We start from the raw sequence: 24,477 nt of genomic DNA, 5'->3' as shown, positions 1-24,477 counted from the left end.
GGCGGGGGGGGAAAGAGAGGCGGGGGGGGAAAGAGAGGCGGGGGGGGAAAGAGAGGCGGGGGGGGAAAGAGAGGCGGGGGGGGAAAGAGAGGCGGGGGGGGAAAGAGAGGCGGGGGGGGAAAGAGAGGCGGGGGGGGAAAGAGAGGCGGGGGGGGAAAGAGAGGCGGGGGGGGAAAGAGAGGCGGGGGGGGAAAGAGAGGCGGGGGGGGAAAGAGAGGCGGGGGGGGAAAGAGAGGCGGGGGGGGAAAGAGAGGCGGGGGGGGAAAGAGAGGCGGGGGGGGAAAGAGAGGCGGGGGGGGAAAGAGAGGCGGGGGGGGAAAGAGAGGCGGGGGGGGAAAGAGAGGCGGGGGGGGAAAGAGAGGCGGGGGGGGAAAGAGAGGCGGGGGGGGGAAAGAGAGGCGGGGGGGGAAAGAGAGGCGGGGGGGGAAAGAGAGGCGGGGGGGGAAAGAGAGGCGGGGGGGGAAAGAGAGGCGGGGGGGGAAAGAGAGGCGGGGGGGGAAAGAGAGGCGGGGGGGGAAAGAGAGGCGGGGGGGGGAAAGAGAGGCGGGGGGGGGGAAAGAGAGGCGGGGGGGGGAAAGAGAGGCGGGGGGGGGGAAAGAGAGGCGGGGGGGGGAAAGAGAGGCGGGGGGGGGAAAGAGAGGCGGGGGGGGGAAAGAGAGGCGGGGGGGGGAAAGAGAGGCGGGGGGGGGGAAAGAGAGGCGGGGGGGGGAAAGAGAGGCGGGGGGGGGGAAAGAGAGGCGGGGGGGGGAAAGAGAGGCGGGGGGGGGAAAGAGAGGCGGGGGGGGGAAAGAGAGGCGGGGGGGGGAAAGAGAGGCGGGGGGGGGAAAGAGAGGCGGGGGGGGGAAAGAGAGGCGGGGGGGGGAAAGAGAGGCGGGGGGGGGAAAGAGAGGCGGGGGGGGGAAAGAGAGGCGGGGGGGGGAAAGAGAGGCGGGGGGGGAAAGAGAGGCGGGGGGGGGAAAGAGAGGCGGGGGGGGGAAAGAGAGGCGGGGGGGGGAAAGAGAGGCGGGGGGGGGAAAGAGAGGCGGGGGGGGGAAAGAGAGGCGGGGGGGGGAAAGAGAGGCGGGGGGGGAAAGAGAGGCGGGGGGGGAAAGAGAGGCGGGGGGGGAAAGAGAGGCGGGGGGGGGAGAGGCGGGGGGGGAAAGAGAGGCGGGGGGGGAAAGAGAGGCGGGGGGGGAAAGAGAGGCGGGGGGGGAAAGAGAGGCGGGGGGGGAAAGAGAGGCGGGGGGGGAAAGAGAGGCGGGGGGGGAAAGAGAGGCGGGGGGGGAAAGAGAGGCGGGGGGGGAAAGAGAGGCGGGGGGGGAAAGAGAGGCGGGGGGGGGAAAGAGAGGCGGGGGGGGGAAAGAGAGGCGGGGGGGGAAAGAGAGGCGGGGGGGGAAAGAGAGGCGGGGGGGGAAAGAGAGGCGGGGGGGGGAAAGAGAGGCGGGGGGGGAAAGAGAGGCGGGGGGGGAAAGAGAGGCGGGGGGGGAAAGAGAGGCGGGGGGGGGAAAGAGAGGCGGGGGGGGAAAGAGAGGCGGGGGGGGAAAGAGAGGCGGGGGGGGAAAGAGAGGCGGGGGGGGAAAGAGAGGCGGGGGGGGAAAGAGAGGCGGGGGGGGAAAGAGAGGCGGGGGGGGAAAGAGAGGCGGGGGGGGGAAAGAGAGGCGGGGGGGGGAAAGAGAGGCGGGGGGGGGAAAGAGAGGCGGGGGGGGGAAAGAGAGGCGGGGGGGGGAAAGAGAGGCGGGGGGGGAAAGAGAGGCGGGGGGGGAAAGAGAGGCGGGGGGGGAAAGAGAGGCGGGGGGGGGAAAGAGAGGCGGGGGGGGGAAAGAGAGGCGGGGGGGGGAAAGAGAGGCGGGGGGGGAAAGAGAGGCGGGGGGGGAAAGAGAGGCGGGGGGGGAAAGAGAGGCGGGGGGGGGAAAGAGAGGCGGGGGGGGGAAAGAGAGGCGGGGGGGGGAAAGAGAGGCGGGGGGGGGAAAGAGAGGCGGGGGGGGGAAAGAGAGGCGGGGGGGGGAAAGAGAGGCGGGGGGGGGAAAGAGAGGCGGGGGGGGGAAAGAGAGGCGGGGGGGGGAAAGAGAGGCGGGGGGGGAAAGAGAGGCGGGGGGGGGAAAGAGAGGCGGGGGGGGGAAAGAGAGGCGGGGGGGGGAAAGAGAGGCGGGGGGGGGAAAGAGAGGCGGGGGGGGGAAAGAGAGGCGGGGGGGGGAAAGAGAGGCGGGGGGGGGAAAGAGAGGCGGGGGGGGGAAAGAGAGGCGGGGGGGGGAAAAGAGAGGCGGGGGGGGGAAAGAGAGGCGGGGGGGGGAAAGAGAGGCGGGGGGGGGAAAGAGAGGCGGGGGGGGGAAAGAGAGGCGGGGGGGGGAAAGAGAGGCGGGGGGGGGGAAAGAGAGGCGGGGGGGGGAAAGAGAGGCGGGGGGGGAAAGAGAGGCGGGGGGGGGAAAGAGAGGCGGGGGGGGGAAAGAGAGGCGGGGGGGGGGGAAAGAGGGAGAGGGAGGGAGGGGAAGAGGAGAACTTGTGTCCAATGGGTGCGGGTAGGCTCTTAAGTTGCAGCCCACCTCAGAGAAGGTACGCCGGAGTTAAAAACCATGAGGAAGGCAACAGGAAACTACCTCAGGCATTTGAACTACCTCAGGAACAAATGAACTCCTGAAGTAGGAGGAGTTAAAAAAAAAACTATGGGATTTCTGCTCAATATCCACTGACCCCTTCCGGAAACTAAACATGTATTGAGGTTGGGTAACGACAGGATTTAAGTCACTGTGATTTCCCCTATGATTGAACAGCTAGTTAACTTGTTATGGTTCTTCTACGGACATGCAAGCTGGGTTTTTCCACTTGTGCACTCCCCAGCCTACAATTTTCAGCCCACTCATTTTGGTGGGTGGTAAATCTCAAGAATATACTCAACCCCATTAGGAGCTTCACCCTATTTAAAGCTCAGGGAGGGGGGGGGGGGGTGTGCGCGGGAAGGGGAGGGTTATTTCTGCATAAACACACTCCAATTACCAAACTCGTCTCCACTTCATCCTTGGCCTGTTCGTCTGCACCAACTTAGTACCTCAGTCCATACCCACCCCTACAATCCCCTTCCTAACTAGTCGATACTGTACAGATCAACGCCTTCAAAAAAGGACAAAACAACAAAATACTGCGGATGCTGAAAATCTGAAAGAAAAACAGAAAATGCTAGTAACACTCAGCAGGGCAGACAGCATCCGTAGAGAGAGAGAAAAACAGAGTTAATGGCGATGATCTTTCATCAGAAATGGAAGATGTTGGAGATGAACAGCTTTTATGCAAGTACAGAGCCAGGGAAAAAGGACGGGAAAATAAAAGAGAGCGGTCCACCCCATCACAGATGAAAGGTCACAGGCCTGAAACGTCAACTCTGTTTCTCTCTCCACAGATGCTGCCTGATCTGCTGAGTGTCTCCTTCAAAAAGGAGCTGGATAAACATTTGCTTTGGTAAGATTTTGCTCCATGTGTGAGAGGAAACATTGGGACGATAAAAATTTTTTAAAAAAAAGAGACAAGGAGGGACCATCAAAACTGCTTTCTTCATATCTTAAGCCAATTTCTACCGATCTTAGGTGACTGCAAGTGCATTTGATTAAGCAACAGCCTCTTAACCTTCAAGTACCCACCAATGACTCTGTAAACAGAGATGAAGACTAGCGTGAGAAGGATAAAGGCCGTGTTCCATGTCCATATGGTCGTATCCACTGCAGAGATTCCCAAAAACATGAAGATAATGGTCTCCGCTCCACTTGCCAGCATTTTCATCGCGTACCTGACAGTGGTGATAGACTGCTCGCAGAGGTTGGCCTTCACGTACTTCTGACAGCAAATGCCACAGAATGTGATACTGGTGGAAAAGGACCAAGAATGTTTAAGGATAGGAGAATTGAGGCAAAAACTCAACAACATTACCCTCAAATGAATCACGCAAGAATATTAGATCACGTTTTTCCCCTTTGCTCCTCTATCTGGCCCACCTGAGCAACGTGCCTCCTGCAGTCGAGACCCAAGAAAGTCACCTTGAGCCTCCACTAATGCAGCTGCTGAGCCAGTATGAGTGGTCTGCTCCTAGGCCTCCTGCTGTTGCTGCTCTTTAGCTAGTTCCTCGGGAACCCTGGAAGAACAGCTTCCCACCTGCAGGGAGGAACCTAGCCCCTTATCCACCTACTTCTAATAATAAGTGCGAGACTGAACTGACTGCCGAAACAAACTAGCATCCTACCACTCCACGGTACTGTACATTGATGCTCCAACATGCTACATCAGCTGCCAAAGAAAAAAGAGATCTGCGGCCAATTCAGGAGTCCTCATTGAAAATTCCTCTCTGATTTCTCAAAAGGATACTTGGCAAGCCCCAGGAGCCCTCAATTTCTCAGCATAGAAGAATGCCCATTTTTCTCTAAAATGAATCTACTAACAGTCATATTCTCAGAAACTACACACCTTTCAAGTCTGTGCATTCCCATAATTTTGTTAGCTCGTTCTTGAATTGGGTTCAGGGGTGGGGGGGAACATTTGCAAGGCACACTCACCCAATTGACCAATCTCCACATGTGAATGGACTCTGGCAGGGGGCAACAGAGCCAAACCTGACCCTGTGCCACCCATCGTGCAGACCACCTGCGTATTTTCAGCAAGGATCACTGGGTAGCAATCAGCCAATGCAAACTCTCTCCACTGTAGCTCAGGGGCACCGTGGCTGATTATAGCACCCATACGGCAACCCCGATTGAAATCAGTTAACTCAGTACAAAGTGAGAATTGAACCTAGTACCTTCGAGCCTCAGCTATACTGACCAAGCCATCAAGAGAGCCCCTCCTTCCCCTTTCTGTTGAGTCTAAACAGTTGAGGAAGCAGAAGGATTCCCCCTCTGCTGCTAACAACAGGTAGTTGAGAGAACAGTACAGTCAACATTGAACAGTTTAAAAAAAACTTACGCTAAAATAGCAGAAAGGGAAAGCATCTCTGCAGTGAGGTAGGACAGGTATGAAATGATAAAGACAAATCCAGGTTCGATCACTCTTACGTGCTTGGTGAATCTGGTTACCAGGGACAACACGAATGCAAAGATGATGCCAATGGCAGTTCCACCCAAACTTACAACAAAGAAAGAAACTAGAAAAAAAAGAAAAACAATCCCATTTAAAACTTCAGTTTGGTGTCAAATATGTCAAACTGTGAAAAAGACTAATATATCAACATTCTACTCCACTGGATAGCAACAAGTTGCATTTAAATACGTCTTTTAAATGTAGTAAAACATCCCAAGGCAGTTCACAGGAGTGATATCAAACTAATTTTGATAACAAGACACCTAAGGAAATATATGGGCAGATGCTTAATTAAAGAGGTAGGTTTTAAATGAGGAAGGAGGGGTTTAGGGAATTCCAGAGCTTAGGGCCTCAGCAGCTGAAGGCATGGCCACCAATGTTGGAGCAATTAAAATCGGGGATGCTCAAGAGGCCAGAATTGGAGGAACGGAGATATCTCGGAGGGTTGTAGGGCTGGAGGAGGTTACAGAGATTGGGAGGGGTGAACCCATGGAGGGATTTGAAAAACCAAGGATGAGAATTTTAAAATCGAGGCATTGCTTAACCAGGAGCCAATGTAAGTCAGCTAGCACAGGGGCGATGGGTGAACGGGACTTGGTGAGAGTTAGAATACAGGCAGCAGAGTTTTGGATGAGCTTAAGTTTATGGAGGGTGGAAGATGGGAGGCCGGCCAGGAGTAGTCAAGTCTAGAGGTAACAAAGGCATGGATGAGGGTTTCAGCAGCAGATGGGCTGAGGCAGGGGCAAAGTCGAGTGACGTTATGAAGGTGGAAATAGGCGGTCTTAGTGATGGCGCGGATGTGTGGTCGGAAGCACATCTCGGGGTCAAACACGACACCAAGGTTGCGAACCGTCTGGTTCGGCCTCAGACAGTTGCCAGGGACAGGGATGGAATCGGTAGCTAGGGCCAAAGTTTGTGGTGGGGACTGAAGACAATGGCTTTGGTCCTCCAGATATTTAGTTGGAGGAAATTTCTGCTCAACCAGTACTGGATGTCCGACAAGCAGTCCGACAATTTAGAGACAGTGGAGGGGTTGAGAGAGGTGGTGGTGAGATAAAGCTGGGTGTCGTCAGCATACATGTGGAACCTGACGCTGTGTATTCGGATGATGTCACCAAGGGGCAGCAAGTAGATGAGAAATAGCAGGGGGCTAAGGATAGATCCTTGGGGGACACCAGAGGTGACGGTGTGGGAAGAGAAACCATTACATAAGAACATAAGAAATAGGAGCAGGAGTAGGCCAATCGGCCCCTCGAGCCTGCTCCGCCATTCAATAAGATCATGGCTGATCTGATCCTAACCGCCAATCCACTATCACAGAACCATCTCCTGAATCTAACAGAATTAGACACACGAAATAGGAGCAGGATCAGGCTACACGGCCCCTGGGCCCGCTCTGCTACCCACAGGGCCATGACCGATCCGAACCTAGACTCACGTCCAAATTCCTGCCCGCTCCCCGTAACCTTTAATTCCCTTTACTTCTAGGAAACTGTCTATTTCTGTTTTAAATTTATGTAATGATGTAGCTTCTACAGCTTTTTGGGGCAGCATATTCCATGGACCTACCACCCTCTGAGTGAAGTAGTTCCTCCTCATCTCAGTTTTGAAAGAGCAGCCCCTTATTCTAAGACTATGCCCCCTAGTTCTAGTTTCACCCATCATCGGGAACATCTTCCCCGCATCCACCCGATCCAACCCCTTCACAATCTTATATGTTTCAATAAGATCGCCTCTCATTCTTCTGAACTCCAATGAGTAGAGTCCCAATCTACTCAACCTCTCCTCATATGTCCATCCCCTCATCCCCGGGATTAACCGAGTGAACCTTCTTTGCAGGCGATTCTCTGGCTACAACTGGATAGAAAAAAATGGAACCAGGCGAGTGCTGTCCCAACCAGCTGGATGACAGTGGAGAGGCAGTAGAGGAGGATGGTGTGGTCAACCGTGTCAATGGCTGCAGACAGGTCGAGAAGGACGAGGAAAGATAGTTTACCACGGTCACAGTCACATAGGATATAATTTGTGACTTTGACAAGAGCCGTTTCGGTACTGCGGCTGAGTATAGCTTTTTACTTTTAAGAGTGTCAGCCTTAGTTCAGTGGTAGCACTATTGCCTCGGAGTTAGGAGATTGTGGGTTCAAGCTCCACTCCAGAGACTTGAGCACATAATCTAGACTGACACTCCAATGCAGTCCCGAGGGAGTGCTGCACTGTCAGAGGTGCCGGCATTTATTGCCCATCCTGAGATTGATACAACTGAAGTAACTTGCTAGGCTACTTCAGAGGGCAGTTAAGAATATACCACGTTGGTGTGGGACTGGAGTCACATATAGGCTGGAGCGGGTAAGCCTGGCAGGTTTTCTTCCCCATAAAAAGACATTAAGTGAACCAGTTGCGTTTACTGCAGAGGTCTCCCTTATGCACCGGTAGTGTTCTCATACCTATGCCTTTGAAATAGTCCAGGCCATTAATGTTCCCTGCTCCAATTTCAATGAATGAGTCAAAGACATTGTACAGCACCTAAAAAAGAACAAAAAAAGGTTGAAATCAACCGAGGTTACCATAAGGGTAGTTTATAGAACCTTCCTGTTCTGATATAAAAAGCCCCTGGATTCAAACATCTTAATTTTCATAATAGCTTTTCACAACGCCATCTTAAATATTCAATACGAGAGATTCTTGACTGCATGCAGGTACCATGCATATATCTAAATGCAAAAAATACATCCTTCCTGGGCCACCTTTTAAGGTACAATTGGCACCAGGTGACATGTTGGACCTCTCACAATAGAAGTCTCTTAGTTGGGAGGGGTGGGGAGAAGAGGGATCAACAAAATATGTATGAAGCTAAAGTGGGAAAAAGAGAGCAGGAACAGGTAAAGTTACAAGAGGAACATAGGAACAGGAGTAGGCCATTCAGCCCTTCAAGACTATTCCGTCTTTCAATTAGATCATGGCTGATCTATATATTAACTCCACCTACCCACCATGGCTCCATAACCCTTAATACCTTTGCCCAACAACAACCTATTAATCTCAGTTTTGAAATTTCCAATTGACCTATATCTCTTTTTTTTTTAGGTGCTGTACAATGTCTTTGACTCATTTGTTGGAATTGGAGCAGGGAACATTCAAAGCCTGGACTATTTCAAAGGCATAAGTTAGCAAAGCATATGGGATCTTGGGCTTCATAAATAGAGGTATTGAGTACAAAAGTAGAGAAGTTATGCTGAATCTTTATAAAGCACTGGTCAGGCCACAACTGGAGTATTGTGTCCAGTTCTGGTCACCAAACTTTAGGAAGGATGTGAAGGCACTTGAGAGGGTGCAGAGGAGATTTACCAGAATGGTTCCGGGGATGGGGGATCTTAGCTATAAGGACAGGTTGGAGAGGCTGGATTTGTTTTCATTAGAGCAAAAGGAGGTTATGGGGTGATTTGATAGAGGTGTACAAGATTATGATGGGTTTGGATAGGCTAGACGAGGAAAGGCCATTCCCACTAGTTGATGGTACAAGAACTAGGGGACACAGATTCAGGGGGGGGGGGGGGGGATGTGAGGAAAAACCTTTTAATGCAGCAAGTGGCGAGGACCTGGAACTCGCTGCTGACGGAAGTGGTGGAAGCGGAGACTGGATAGGCACTTAAGGGAAATAAATTTGCAGGGCTACAGGGATAGAGCGGGGGAATGGGACTGACTGGATTGCTCTGCAGAGAGCCGGCACGGACTCGATGGGCTGAATGGCCTCCTTCTGTGCCGTTATGACTCTATAGCTTTTTGGAGAAAAGAGGTGCAGAGGAAGTGGTTGTGGGGGGTGGAGCAATGGAACAGAGTTAAATCCTGCAGGACATCCGAGAAATCCTTACTTCTGGGTTTCCCGTCCAGAAATCTTCCCCCTCCGCTCTCTTCACGGCCCTGAGTAAATATCGGGCCCATAACTCTGACAGAACAAACATCATGTGACAGTCCCCCCTCCCCATTAGATACCCTACGTGTCTCAGTATCTGCCCTACTAACGACAGGCGAGTACTATCAGCTATGTGTATGTCTGCGTGCGTGCGATTAACTACTTCACTGACCCAGCTTGGTTCAGCTAGTAGAACTCACACTCCCAGTCAGAAGGTCATGTGCACAAGCTCCAGTCCAGCACCGGAGCACTGAATCTGGGTAGGCACTTCAGTGCACTACTGTGAGAGTGCTGCATTGTCAGAGTTACCGTCTGACGTAATAAAACTCACTACGCACTTGGTTCGAGTATAAAGCAAGGCTTTAATCAACTTGTTTCAGAACATGGCGGTCTAGTTGACCTTCACTAGTTCCTGTCTTACAAAATGTCCCTGGCAAGCTGGGCCCACGCCCGAGTATTTATACTCCTTGGACGGCGCCACCAGCTGGCCGTCCAGTGTTATTTCACAAGTCGCTTCTTCATGATGATGAGATTTATAACACCGTCTTTTAGATGAAACATTAAAACGGAGGTCCCTGCTACCTGTTCCACTGGCTCAGGTGGACATAATAGATCTCACGGCACTCTCTGAAAAAGAGCAAGACTTTCTCCCATTATCCTGGCCAACAGTCTCAACCAATGTGAACTTCTTTGCTACATTTCATATTTCCTACATTACAACAGTGACTACACTTCAAGTACTTCATTGGCTGTGAAGCGCTTTGGGATGTCCTGAGGTTGTGAAAGGCACTATATCAATGCAAGTCTTTCTTTCTGTTTTTGGGACCTTGCTGCGCACTAATTGGCTGCCACATTTGCCTACATAACAGGGGCAGCACTTCAAAAGTAACTGAGCGTTTGGAAGCACTATAGGACGTGGTGATGAATGCAAGTTTTCTTCCCAATTCTGAACAATTTTGAAGGACAGGCGGATGAAGACAGATGTATTCAAATTTGTGTAAAATATGAAAAAAATGTACCTAGCAATTGTAATTTGCCAATACATACATTAATAAGCTACCGACAGTCAAAACAATAATTTGTTGTACCAGTGTTTTGTCTATAGCTTTCGGATTCAAGATGGCTCCTGGGCTGGCAGCTCCTTTCTGAGCTGCTCTTCTCTTCAACTGCCAGCTTTTGCCCTTTCTTCCCCCAATCTCCTTTCTTCCATTGCTTAAGATACCCTGTCTCCGATAGTGAAGGCATTTCAGCCAAAACTACATGTTCAAACTATAAGTTTAAAGCTCCCCCCCCTGCAGAGTCCACTGTCCATCCCCCGGCGTGTCTTTGTTCTCACTGAGCCGGTCAACTGCCGGAACTCTGCTGAAACTTGACCTCGATCACTGGATTCCTCGCAAACAGGACTTCGTTGACTACTATTCAACGGATGTGGCACAGCTCTGCTTTTTAGTCACATCAAGTCTTAAGCTGCGGAGTTCTTTTGTCAAATTGGTTTCCGATCTCCTGGACTGCTAAACTACATTTCTGCTTTGAACTACACTGGATTACACTATGTTTCTGCACTGGACTACACTAGGTTACACTGCAAGACTTACCTGCTGTGTCTCCATCTCTGCTGCTAAAAGATTTTTATCTTTAAACTGCGTCTGTCCCATCCTACTCTCTCGCCGACCTTCCCACCCAGCGCACTCACTGGGGGAAAATCTTGCCAGTCTCCTCCCCATCCAACTCATCCCACCACCACCCCCGCCGCCCCAGCACTGACCCTGTGGACGCTGGAAATGGGGCAGCCATCACCGACCCTCTCTGCATCTCCCTCCAGAATGTCCGTTCACTTGCGAACAAGGCCCCTGCCATCCATGAGCTTATCGTGGCTGATTGCATCGACATCGTGGCCCTGATGGAAACTTAGTTGAGGGGTGATGACAATTTACCCTTAAATGAAGCCTCCCCGCCTGGCTAGACCTTCCACCACTTGCCCCGCTCAGACCGCCATGGTAGCGGTGTGGCTCTCATCACCAAATCACCCCCTACTCCTCCAGCACTTTCTCTTCCTTTGAGCATCTCGCCTTATTCCACCCCTCTCACCACTCATTTAAAATTCTCATTCTCTACCGCTCACCCACGTACCATAAAAACGTTATTACCGAGATATCTTCACTGCTCTCCTCACTCAGCCTCTGCAACCAACAACTTCTCATCCTCGGTGATTTCACCCTCTGTCTCAATTCATCATGCTCTCTCTCCTCGGAGTTCAGTAGCCTCCTATCCTCCTTTAATCTCGCCCTCCATGTAAACTCCCCAACCCATATTCACGACCAACCCCTCGACCTTGCCATCTCTCATGGCCTCGCTACTCCCATCATGTCATTCGCAGATAAGGCCATCTCTGACCATTTCCTCATATCGCTCTCCACCCACATCCCCCTTCCACCGCCCCCCACCCAACCCGGCTTCCTTCTGTGTCCACCCCTGGAAAAAAACTCTCTCCCAACTCTCTTACAACTGCACTTATGAAATCCCAACTGTCCAGCCTTTGGCCCTCCATTCACCATGACATTTCTGCAGCTACCGGTCTGCTCAATCACACCCTCACCACCACCTTTGATGCCCTAGTCCCTATTAAAACAATTACTCTCTCTCACCCTGGCCGCTCCCCCTGGTACGGCCCTCATCTTCACTCCCTTAAGTCCAAGGGACACAGACTTGCAACGGATATGGCGGACAATTGGTTTAGCCATTCACCGCCAGATCTGGCTGGACCGCATAAAGCATTATCGGGCCCTGTTTTTATCTGCCAAAACTGCTCACTATTGCAGAATCATTCTGGAATGCAAAGATAAACCCCAGCTCCTATTCTCTACTGCTAACCATCTTTCAAACACCTCTCCCTTTTCTCCGCCACTCTCACCTCCGATAACAAATGTGAGGAGCTCATGGACTTCTTTGTCTCTAAGATTGAGATCATCCTTTCAGCTGCCTCTGCCACTGCCCTTCTTTCCCTTAGCCCACTGGGCCAAACTTCCTCTAAGGTTCCCCCCCCGCCCTAGCCCTGAACTCACATCTTTCTCCAGTCTCTCTCCGATCGCCCCTCATGCCCGCTCCACGCTTATCTAGTCCAATTCCTTTGACCCTATTCCCACCAAACTTCTGACCACCCAACTTCCTTTTCTGCCTCTCATGTTAGCTGACATTGTTGATGCTTCTCTCTCCTCAGGTACTGTCCCCCTCTCCCTCAAATCTGCTGTCATCACCCCTCTCCTCAAAAAAACAACCCTTGACCCCTACGTCCTTGCAAACTACCACCCCATCTCCAACCTCATTTTCCTCTCCAAAGTCCTTGAGCGTGTTGTCGCCTCCCAAATTCGTGCCCATCTTTCCCGCAATTCCATGTTTGAATCCCTCCAATCAGGTTTCTGCCCTTGCCACAGTACCGAAACAGCTCTCATCAAAGTCACAAATGACATCCTTTGTGACTGTGACAAAGGTAAACTATCCCTCCTCGTCCTTCTGGACTTGTCTGCAGACTTTGATATGGTTGACCACTCCATCCTTCTCCAACGCCTCTCCACCGTCGTCCAGCTGGGTGGGACTGCACTCCACTGGTTCCATTCTTATCAATCTAATTGTAGCCAGAGAATCACCTGCAACAGCTTCTCTTCCCGCTCCTGCATCGTTACCTCTAGTGTCCCCCAAGGATCTATCTTTGGCCCCCTCCTATTTCTCAGCTACATGTTGCCCCTTGGCGACATCATCCGAAAAACACAGCGTCAGTTTCCACATGTACGCTGACGACACCCAGCTCTACCTCACTACCTCTTCTCTCGACCACTCCACGGTGTCTAAATTGTCAGACTGCTTGTCCGGCATCCAGTTCTAGATGAGCAGAAATTTTCTCCAATTAAATATTGGGAAGACCAAAGCCATTGTTTTCGGTCCCCGCCACAAACTCCGTTCCCTAGCCACCGACTCCGTCCCTCTCCCAAACATCTGTCTGAGGCTGAACCACACTGTTCGCAACCTTGGTGTCATATTTGACCCTGAAATGAGCTTCCTACCACACATCCATAGCATAACAAAGATCGCCTATTTCCACCTCCGTAACATTGCCCGTCTCCGCCCTTGCCTCAGCTCATCCGCTGCCGAAACCCTCATCCATGCCTTTGTTACCTCTAGACTTGACTATTGCAATGCACTCCTGACTGGCCACTCAACAAGTTGAGGCCAACTTAAGAAATATATCTAACTCCTTCTTGAATATATTTAATAAGGCTAAAGGGATCAAGGGATATGGGGAGAAAGCAGGGACAGGGTACTGAATTTGGATGATCAGCCATGATCTCATTAAATGGCAGAACAGGCTCGAGGGGCCGAATGGCCTACTCCTGCTCCTATCTTCTATGTTTCTATGTTACCCTATGTAAACTTGAACTCATCCAAAACTCGGCTGCCCGTGTCCTAACTCGCACCAAGTCCCGCTCACCCATCACCCCTGTGCTCACTGACCTACATTGACTCCCCGGTTAAGCAACGCCTCAATTAAATTCTCATCCTTGTTTTCAAATCGCTACATGGCCTCACCCCTCCCAATCTCTGTAATCTCCTTCAGCTCCATAACCACCCTCCACAACCACCCCCGCCACCCCCGGGTTATCTGCGCTCCTCTAATTCTGCCCCCGAGCATCCCTGATTATAATCGCTCAACCATTGGTGGCCGTGCCTTCTGTTGCCTAGTCCCTAAGCTCTGCCTAAATCTCTCTGCCTCGCTACCTCTTTTTCCTCCTTTAAAACACTCCTTAAAACCTACCTCTTTGACCAAGCTTTTGGTCACCTGCCCTAATTTCTCCTTATGTGGCTCGGTGTCAAATCTTTTGTCTTTTAATACTCCTGTGAAGCGCTGTGGGACGTTTTACTACGTTAAAGCCGCTATATAAATACAAGTTGTTGTTGTTATCACTAGGGGGCACCAAGCCTATGCAGTTCAGACAACAAGGTTTGGCTTGTAAAAACAATAGCAACCTGCACTGAAGTGTTAGCTTGGATTATGTGCTCAAGTCTTTGGAGTGGGACTTGAACCCGCGACCTTCTGACTCAGAGATGAACTACCAACTGAGCCAAGGCTAATACCATGTGAATGTAAGCTATACATTCACGTATTCAATCAGTACTCGACCCCTTACATCAAAGACAGCAGCAGTCGTGGGACCATCTCTCCACTGCTAAGGCAGGTATGATTTATCTTGGTCAACATTGGCTCAGTGGTAGCATTCTTGAATCCACAACTTTCTGATTCCGAGGCAAGTCCCACTCCAGAGACTGGAGCACAATCCAGGCTGACATTCCAGTGCATTACTTATGGAGTGCTGCACTGTCAGAGGCACCATCTTTCAGATGAGGTTTTAAAACTGAGGCCCCATCTGCCCTCTCAAAGATCCACATGAAATATTTAAAGAAGAGCAGGGGCGTTTTCCTGGTATCCTGGCAAATATTTATCCTTCAACCAACATCACTAAACCAGATTATCTGGTTGTTTCTCTCATTGCCGTTTGTGGAACCTTGCTGTGTGCAAATTGGTTGCCACATTTCCCTACAACAGTGACTACACTTCAAAAGTACTTAATTGTAAAGCACATTGGGACGTTCCAAGGCTGTGAAAGGCACTACAGAAATGAGAGTTCTTTCTTTCTTTGGTATCTGTACTGACAGGCCACCGCAAAAAAAATCGCATAGACCTCCTCAGAAGACAAACACGGGACACAACCAACAGAGTACCCTTCATCGTCCAGTACTTCCCCGGAGCGGAGAAACTACGCCATGTTCTTCGCAGCCTTCAACATGTCATCGATGACGAAAAACACCTCGCTAAGGCCATCCCCACGCCTCGCCTTCAAAACAGCCGCCTAACCTCAAACAGACCATCGTTCGCAGCAAATTACCCAGCTTTCAGGAGAACAGCGACCACGACACCACACAACCCTGCCACGGCAACCTCTGCAAGACATGCCAGATCATCAACACAGATACCATCATCACACGAGGACACCACCCACCAGGTACATGGTACATACTCATGTGACTCAGCCAATGTTGTCTACCTCATACGTTGCAGGAAAGGATGCCCCGGAGCATGGTACATCGGCGAGACCATGCAGGCACTGCGACAACGGATGAACGGACACCGCGCAACAATCGCCAGGCAGGAGTGTTCCCTCCCAGTCGGGGAACACTTCAGCAGTCAAGGACATTCAGTCTCCGATCTTCGGGTAAGCATTCTCCAAGGCGGCCTTCGAGACACACGACAACGCAAAATCGTAGAGCAGAAACTGATAGCCAAGTTCCGCACTCACGAAGACGGCCTCAACCGGGATCTTGGGTTCATGTCATGCTACATGTAACCCCACCTGACGTAGGGTCATCCAGACTCGAGTCGTCATTGGCTGGTTCTCTCTACACAGTTGCGGCCGGACCTGCTGTGATTTCCAGCAAAAAAAATGTTTTTTGTTCTTCATACAGACCCCAGCATCTGCAACATTTGACCCCTTGTGACCCCACCTCATTGTTCTTTGATGTAATGTTTTCCTGACTGACCTGTTTGGACACCATTCACACCTGTGATTATCTCTCTGCCGAGGTGTGATAAATGGCAGTTAGAAAGATTACCTGTAATCATCTGGCATTATTCTCTGACTATATAAGCTGTGTCTTTATGCATCTCTCCACTTCACCTGACGAAGGAGCAGCACTCCGAAAGCTTGTGATTTCAAATAAAACTGTTGGACTATAACCTGGTGTTGTGTGGCTTCTTACATTTGTCCACCCCAGTCCAACACCGGCATCTCCACACCATGTACTGGCAGTGCATTGGAGGGCCTTGAAATCCCATCGCCAGTAACAGAATCTCTCGAGTTATAAAGAGCCCAAAGATTTCATGTGTGTTACTGTTTCCATACATGACAAACAAAACTCTTGGTGCCCCTCCCCTTGCTGTTCTCTCTAGTAGTTGTTCTATTCCAATGTCATTTCATTTCCCTGCGTGAATAATATTCGTTTAATATCCTGTAATTATAAAAAGGAACTTTATTCGTGTATAGCAATGATATCTATTTGATTGAACTATATTGATCCTACACCAATATCAAGTGTATAATGAAGGATGTTCTACACAGATATCCTTTGTATTGCAAATTATATTCTACCCAATTCACTTGAATCTCTGGTTTAACGATTAAAATCCACCAGATACTATGGGCTGGATTTAGTCAGCCCCAAGGAGGCGGGTATGGAGGCGGGACTGTCGGTAATGTTGCAGAATTTGGGGGCGGATGGTAAACCTGCCCCCATCCCACCTCCGTGCCCTCTTGCCAGGAGACGGGAAGCCGCCCTGCCCCGGGTCCCGTCTTCTCGAGGCGGGAAAGGGACTAAAGCCTATTAACTACCTGTTAACAGGTAGTTAACAGGCAGAAAATAGGATTATTCCCATTTTACCTTCCCAAGTGCAGGCTTCCCGACCTCGGTGAACCCCGCCAGGGTGCAGGAGACGAGTAGCAGGTCTGCGGGGTTCGGAGGGGTCTGAAAGTGCAATGTAGAGGTGAGTGATGGGTGCATGTGTGGAGTGGTAAGTATGTAAGGGGAGTGTAAAGTGTTAGAAAATGTTCACTTACCTTTGTTTCTGCCTCCAGCCACTGTGGAGCTGGAGTCCCTGACATCTTCATTGTAGATTTCACAGACTGGCTGTTGGATCCTCCGATCCAACACCCAGGTGATTTCTGTAAAGTTGAAAGGTTTGATGAGTCCTGAACACAAGGTCTCATCAAATGACACAGAATGTCTGTGTTTGACAGCTTCACAGAGCTGTGAAACGCTGACATTTCTTCTTTCAAAAAGTCTTGACAGATGGCACGTCAGACGTTGACGTGCTTTGTCAAGGACTTCCCCCTAATTGGCCTGCTGAGCCCGCTGGGCGGGCTTAACAAGGTCAATCAGGGGAAAATCCCGCTGGTTGGCCAGAAGCTGATGGAGGCGGGATTGAAAGCCGGCAAGCAGCAGTCCTGCCTCCAAAAGCTTCCCATTGACAAAATCCAGCCCTATGGGTCCCATTGCAATTGATGGGTTATTCAAATCACTTCAATTTGTCTGTCTGAACTGGGTGCACTGCACTGTATAAATACGGTACAAGACTCAAGCCCTCATTTGTTGGCCAGCACATCTCTACGGGTCTGCCTTTTAGAAGATTTATGACTCCTTGGTTACCATGGTAACAGAATGAGTTCCAGATTCCCGAGATAAATTGCTGCTTTAGCTCTATCTCGCATGTCTTGTGCTGCTCTGTAGGCTCCCCAAAGGTAGTGAGCGGGGTTATTTTTAGTTTCCCAAGTCCTGAATTTTGTCAGCAAGGATAAATTAGCCTGCCTGCAACATCCAGAGCAAGGTGGCGTGCATAAAGCACTTTTTAAAGTGAGGTTTGTGCCTGCACTGCAAAGGCTCGTAGGATCGTCCGGGAGTCTCCAGGAATTAAAGATTTCTGCTGTGAGCAAATCTGGGAGAAAAGTCATAGGGAGATGAACAAAAATTGTGCGTCTTTCCCCCCACCCCCAATTTTCTTTGAACATCTTTGTTTATTACTTATAAAAACATTGGAGATCGTAAAAAATTGGGTGTCAATCAAACAGCCAATCGGGTAACAAACCCTCTGCTCGCTTTCCGATTGGCCATGAGAAGGCAGTGTGCCATGAGGATGGACATGTTGGGCGACCAATGGCAAGTATGGGGAGGGGGGGGGGCAGTTGGAGGCAGGAGGTCATGTGGTGAAACCTCCAGGTGTATGTCCAGAGTTGGCACGTTCATGGCTCAGCAGTGAGGGTTACAGAAAGATTATCAAGCTTTTCTTCATCTTTTTCTGAATACATTCAGTGAGAGTCATGCACATGAATAATTTGAGACATGACATGTGGTAAGTGTAGTATGCTTGGGAGCAACAGGTGACTTTGGACTGATGGTTCCCAGAGATCTCCACCACTGGTGGTTTTCCTCGCTTCCTGTCTGGGTCTGTTGAAGACTAATTGATAGAGATTAATCGCTATGATTTGTCAACAACTCCATTATCATTGCATCATGTGACTACCAGGATGGTAGAAGGCAAACATAGGAACAGATGTAGGCCATTTAGCCCCTCGGGCCTGTTCCGCCATTCAATGAGATCATGGCTGATTTGCTTCCCTAACTCCATATGCCCGCCTTTGGCCCATATCCCTTAATAGCTTTGGTTAATAAAAATCTATCAATCTTAGATTTAAAATTAACAATTAATCTAACATCAACTGCTGTTTGCAGAAGAGAGTTCCAAAATTCTACCACCCTTTGTGTGTAGAAGTGTTTCCGAATGTCACTCCTGAAAGGTCTGACTCTAATTTTTAGACTGTGCCCCCTAGTCCTGGACTCCCCAACCAGCGGGTTATTTTAATATCTTGATATCTTTAACTTTAATATCTTGAAAAGTTCGATCAATTCACCCCTTAACCTTCTAAATTCTAGGGAATACAACCCTAATTTGTGTAATCTCTCCTCGTAAATTTAACCCTTGATGTCCAGGTATCATTCTGGTAAACTTATGCTGCACTCACTCCAAGGCCAATACATCCTTCCTACGGTGTGGTGCCCAGAACTGCACTCAGTACCCCAGGTGTGGTCTAACCAGGGCTTTGTATAGCTGCAGCATAACTTCTACCCCCTTGTATTCTAGTCCTCTAGATATAAAAGTTAGCATTCCATTAGCCTTTTTGATTTTCTGTACCTGTTCATGACATGTTAATGATCTATGTACCTGGACCCCCAAGTCGCTTTGGACCTCCACTGTTTTTAGCTTTTCACCATTTAGAAAGTACCCTGCTCTATCATTTTTAGTTCCAAAGCGGATGACCTCACATTTGCTTACACTGAAATCCATTTGCCACAGTTTTGCCCATTCACTTAATCTATCAATATCCTTTGTAATTTTATGCTTTCATCTACACTGCCTACAATGCCGCCTATCTTTGTGTCATCGGCAAATTTGGATACGTGGCTTTCCATCGCATCATCTAAGTCATTAATAAATACTGTGAATAGTTGAGGCCCCAACACAGATCCCTGTGAGACACCACTAGTCACATCCTGCCAATTAGAGTACCTGCCCATTATCCCTGCTCTCCATCTCCTGCCGTTCAACCAATTTCCTAACCAGGTCAATAATTTGCCTTCAATTCCATGGGTTCCAACCTTAGTTAACAGTCTCTTATGTAGGACTTTATGAAATGCCTTCTGGAAGTCCATATAAATAAATAACATCCATAGACATTCCCCTGTCCACTACTTTAGTCACCTCTTCAAAAAATTCAATCAGGTTTGTCAGGCATGACCTACCTTTCACAAATCCATGCTGGCTCTCTGAAAATTTTCAGCTGATCAAGGTATTCAGTCACTTTATCCTTAATTATAGATTCTAGTAATTTCCCGACAACAGATGCTAGGCTAACTGGTCTATAATTCCTTGGTTTCCCTCTCTTGCTATTCTTAAATAGTGGAGTGACATGCGCAATTTTGTAATCTAAAGGGACGGTTCCTGAATCGAGAACACTTTGGAAGATTATAGTTAGGGCATCTGCAATGTGCTCACCTACTTCCTTAAAAACCCTGGGATGGAAACCATCTGGTCATGGAGATTTGCCACTCTTCGTGCCATTATTTTCTTTAATACTGCTATTTTGCTTATGTTAATTTTATCAAGTCCCTGTCCCTGATTCAATATTAGTTTCCTTGGGATTTCCCTCATGCTATCCTCTTCCTCTACTGTAAATACTGATGCAAAGTAATTACTCAACATGTCCGCCATTTCCTTATCATTGACAATATCAGTTTTCAAGGGGCCAACATTGCTCCTGACCAACCTCTTTTTCCTAATATAATTGTAAAAAAAAATTTGTTGATTTTGATATCCCTTGCAAGTTTCTTTTCATACTCCCTTTTTGTAGATCTTACTATCTATTTTGTCACCCTTTGCTGTTCTTTGTATCTTTCCCATTCACCAGGATCTGTGCTATTTTTTGCATTTTTGTATGCTTTTTCCTTTTAGATTTATGCTGTCTCTTACCTCATCCATGGCTGGTTTTTTTTTGGCCAGTAGAGCTCTTGCCCCTCAGGGGTATAAACTGGTCTGTATCACATTAAATTATTTTTTGAACATCTCCCACTGATCTTCTGTCGTTTTACCCATCAACAGATTTGCCCCGTTTACTATGGACAGTCTCTGCCCCATCCCATTAAAGTTGGCCTAACCTAAACCTGGAATCTTAGTAGCTGTTTTGCATTTCTCCCTTTTAAACACCATGTTGAACTCGATCATGTTATGATCTCTATTAGTTAAAAGTTCATGCACCGTTAAGCTGTCAACTAAATCTGGCTCATTACTAAATCTAATATGGCCTGCCCCCTTGTTGCTTCTAGGACATATTGTTGTAGAAACACACAAGGAATTCACTACCTTTCTGACAGGTGTTAGTCTGTTTATCCCACTAATCTATATGAAAGTTAAAATCCCCCATTAAAACCACACTGCCTTTACTACATGCTTGTCTAATGTCTGCATTTATACAATCTAGCACTTCACAGCTGCTACCAGGGGGCCTATCCACAACTCCCACTACAGCCTTAAATCCTTTCCTATTTCTTAATTCTACCCATAACTAGATGGACTTTGGTCTTTTTTCAAATCTAGCAATTCCTATTCTTAGGTGGTTTCAACATTTTAGAGAAACAAGCTCTATCCATTTCTAAAAGTTGAATCCCTGAAGAAGATTACTCAGTTTTAGCAGTGCTGCTGAAGGTTCTAAATGAAGCAGTCAGCCGATCATTCTACTTCACAGATGTTAATACATGCTGTGTTTTTCCAGAATTTTCTCTTTATTTCCCTGTTCTATTTAAGGCTTTCAATTGTCCTAGTTTAACAATAATGTTTCGTATTGGTGCTGTAGCACAGGCACCAAGAATTCACTCCAACAACTGCCAGTTTCCCAGCTTTATAGGCAGGAGCAAGACTTTTTATTTTTTATATATAGAGTGGAGGTCTCGAGACTAGTGCTGCTCACTTACTGCGGTATAACTTCCACTTGAGGTCACTTTTAAAACAATACAGCAGCTTGGTATACAACCCTAAATATTTCTAAAGATTTTTTTAAAAACTGATCATCAGATTAACTCTTTCAACCTTAGGCTCAATTTTTCATACATTTTAAAGAATCACTTCCACCCCATCTCCTTTTATGGTCAATGACTATTATTTATCTAACAGGGGAACATCAGCTCTTGTGTCCCCAATATTGTGACTTCATCCTGGAGTATACAAGATTTCATGCAAACTGCACAATTCATTTCTGCACAATACTGCTGCTATAAAACAAATGGAGACTGGCATCTGAAAATATCAAACGTTATGACAATATTGTAAGTCAATGTTCCAACAATGTATCTGCCAGCCTTGCAAAATGAAAGCTTACTTTTCTACAAGGTTGAAATTTATGCTGCACTGAAGTTAGATGACCAACTCCTTAATTATAAAACTGGGATTTTGTGCTAATTTTAAACATTTGTGTCAATCTCACAAAGGCGAGTTTTGTTGTTGGGCAGGATGGTTAATGCACTATCCTTTCATCTGTGGAGATTGTCCTGAAGGGCATTATGTGTGAAATGAATTGTGGAATAGAGGTCTTTCAGAAGAGATAGTCTTCTTTCAGAAAATAACATTTTATGATACAGTACCAGAGTAATTTCAGACATGATATGTGGTAAGTGTAGCATGCTTGGGAGCAACAGGTGACTTTGGGCCTATGGTTCCGAAAGCTCTCCACCACTGGGGTTTTCCACGTGTCGCCTCTGGATCTGTTGTAGACTAATTAAGAGAGATTGATTGCCATGATTAGTCAACAACTCCATTATTGCTGTAAAGTGTAACTACCAGGATGGTAGACAGTGAACCACATGGATCTTAGAACACAAGAACATAAGAAATAGGAGCAGGAGTAGGGCATTTGGTCCTTCGAGCCGGCTCGCCATTCGATAAGATCATGACTGATCTTCTCCCTCAACTCCACCTTCCCGCCTGATCCCCATGTCCCTTGGTTCTCTTAGTATCCAAAAATCTATCGACTTCTGTCTTGAATACACTCAACGACTGTGCATCCAGTCCTCTGTGGTAGAGAATTCCAAAGATTCAGAATGCTTTGTGAAGAAATTTCTCATCTCCGTCCTAATGGCCGACCCTTTATTCTGAGACTGTGATCCCTAGTTATAGATTCCCCAACCAGGGGAAACATCCTCCAGCATCTACCCTGTCAAGCAACTTAAGAATTTTATATGTTTCAAGGAGATCACCTCTCATTCATCTAAACTCTAGGGAATATAGGCCGAGTCTACTCAATCTCTCCTCACAGAACAGTTCCCCACCCCCTCCCAATCGGTCTTAGAAATTGCTCGACCAAAACAGATAATGTTATTACGAATTGTGTTAAGGTTATCCTGAAAAAAACTGCCCACAATTTAACACAACTCAGTATAAATCTCACTTAAAGGTCACAAGATTGGTCGTTGCTGGGCGTTCCCCAAAGGTTAGGTTTAACGCAAGGTTTTGGACAGCATCGGGAACCTTTACTTAGCATCTGGCTGTTGCTCCCAGGGTGATGTAGCACTTGCTGCAGCCTGGGAACAAATGCAGAGTATTCTATTCCACAGCATCAACACTCTTCAGTTTGATGGGAAAAGCACATCCAACATTAATGGAAAAATTGCATCTTCCTGTGAAATTTATCCCCCAAAAAGGTTAAGAAATTTAGACCCAAATATGGCTTTGTAGTTGTTATGGTGCCGGATTAGTAATTCAGAGACTGAGAGTTCAAATCCACTTAAATTCAGTTTTTAAAACATTCTGGAAATATGCAGCCGCTATCAGTAAAAACGACCATGAAGTTGGTTCCAGCATTTTCTGTTGTTATTTCAGAGTTCCAGCATCCGCAGTATTTTGCTATTTTATGAAGTTGTTGGATTGTCTATATAAAAAAAAAAAAACTGGTTCACAAATGTCCTTTGGGGAACAAAACTTGCTGTCCTCAGCCGGTCTGGCCTACATAGGATTCCAGTCCCACACCAACGTGGTCGACTCTGAAATAGTCTAGTATCAAACCACTCATTTGTATCAAACTGCTACAAATAATGCCACATGGACTGCAGCAGTTCAAAAAGGCGGCCCACCACCTTCATGGGGCAATTATGGATGGCTAATAAACGCCGGCCTTGCCAGTGACGACCGCATCCTGAGAATGAATGAAAAAATTTGCTTTTTGATATAACCAAAAATATTTGGGCCAATATCTCCAACATCCAAATTGACAAAGCCGCCAGTGCAAATCCGAAATTTACCCTTCATTACCAGATTAAAGAGGAAGAAAAACCAAGGGGTTAAAACGCTACTTGAACTTACCACAGTGACTGCATCGTTGAGTAGAGATTCTCCGAACACAATGATGAACAATACTTCATTCACGTGGACCTCTTCAAACACAGCCAACACAGCCACTGGGTCAACAGCAGCAATCAGACTTCCAAACAGAAGGAATTCCAGGAGGCCAGCTTGGAGTTCTCCTGCAGAGCAAGTTGAAATCACAAGGAAGGTTAGCTCTGAGTCACAACTAGAACAACAACAACTTGCATTTATATACCGCCTTTAAACGTAGTAAAACTTCCCAAGGCGCTTCACAGGAGCGTCATCAAACTAAATTGGACACCAAGACACCCAAGGAAATATTTGGGCAGAAAAGAGGTAGGTTTTAAGGAGTGTCTTACAGGAGGAAAGAGAGGAAAGGTTTAGGGTGGGAATTCCAGAGCTTAGGGACTAGGCAGCTGAAGGCGTGGCCGCCAATGATGGCGTGATTAAAATCAGGGATGTGCAAGAGGCCAGAGTTGGAGGAGCACAGATATCACAGAGGGTTGTAGGATGTTACAGAAATAGCGAAGGCTGAGGCAATGAAGGGATTTGAACACCAGGAGGCAATGAAGGGATTTGAACACCAGGTTGAGAAATTTAAAATTAAGGATAAGTGACAAAAAGTGTGAAGTGGCAGCCCACCACAACGCCTCAATTGCTCCCTACATTTTCTGCTCACAGTGCAATTTTTGCCTGAAGTGAAAGAGTCAGTTTTGATTTTAACTCACGACACGAGTGCCTTGCGTGCGGGGTGGGGGGGCGGTTGTTCAAGCAGTAACCTCGCACCCTGGCTCCACACGAGGGCCCCCCCCCACTTTTGACTCCCAGGTCTGATTTTAATGTCGGAGTTGAGTCTCCTGCCCGAATCAATCAGGAATCGGTACTTGGCCGGTGGGCAGGAGCAAGAATCCGGGCAGCGGCATGTCACAGCCAGGAACCTGCAGGGAACGTCCCAGGCACTAAAGTAAGTGGAGAAGGGTACAGGGAGGGCCATCACAGTCAGGAGAGGGGGAAGCCCGGGGCCGGG

The 24,477-nt window shown here is 48.3% G+C and overlaps 1 protein-coding gene across 2 annotated transcripts in view; it reads right to left on the bottom strand.

Moving 5' to 3' along the window:
- The window catches only part of LOC147117799 (sodium/hydrogen exchanger 3-like), a 107,638-nt gene that overhangs the window by 34,519 nt on the left and 48,642 nt on the right, over positions 1–24,477 (bottom strand). For both annotated transcript variants that reach the window (XM_085989105.1, XM_085989106.1), the window contains exons 3-6: positions 23,448–23,608; positions 7,479–7,557; positions 4,921–5,098; positions 3,609–3,829 (exon numbers count right to left, since the gene is read on the bottom strand). In XM_085989105.1, coding sequence (XP_085845231.1) covers positions 3,609–3,829; positions 4,921–5,098; positions 7,479–7,557; positions 23,448–23,608 — 639 coding nt within the window. The remainder of the gene's footprint in view (positions 1–3,608; positions 3,830–4,920; positions 5,099–7,478; positions 7,558–23,447; positions 23,609–24,477) is intronic.

Source organism: Somniosus microcephalus, chromosome 5 (assembly GCF_052327205.1).
Source record: "Somniosus microcephalus isolate GS21.2 chromosome 5, FLI_Smic_1.0, whole genome shotgun sequence".
Lineage (NCBI taxonomy): Eukaryota > Metazoa > Chordata > Chondrichthyes > Squaliformes > Somniosidae > Somniosus > Somniosus microcephalus.
This window is presented reverse-complemented; position numbering and strand designations above follow the sequence as displayed.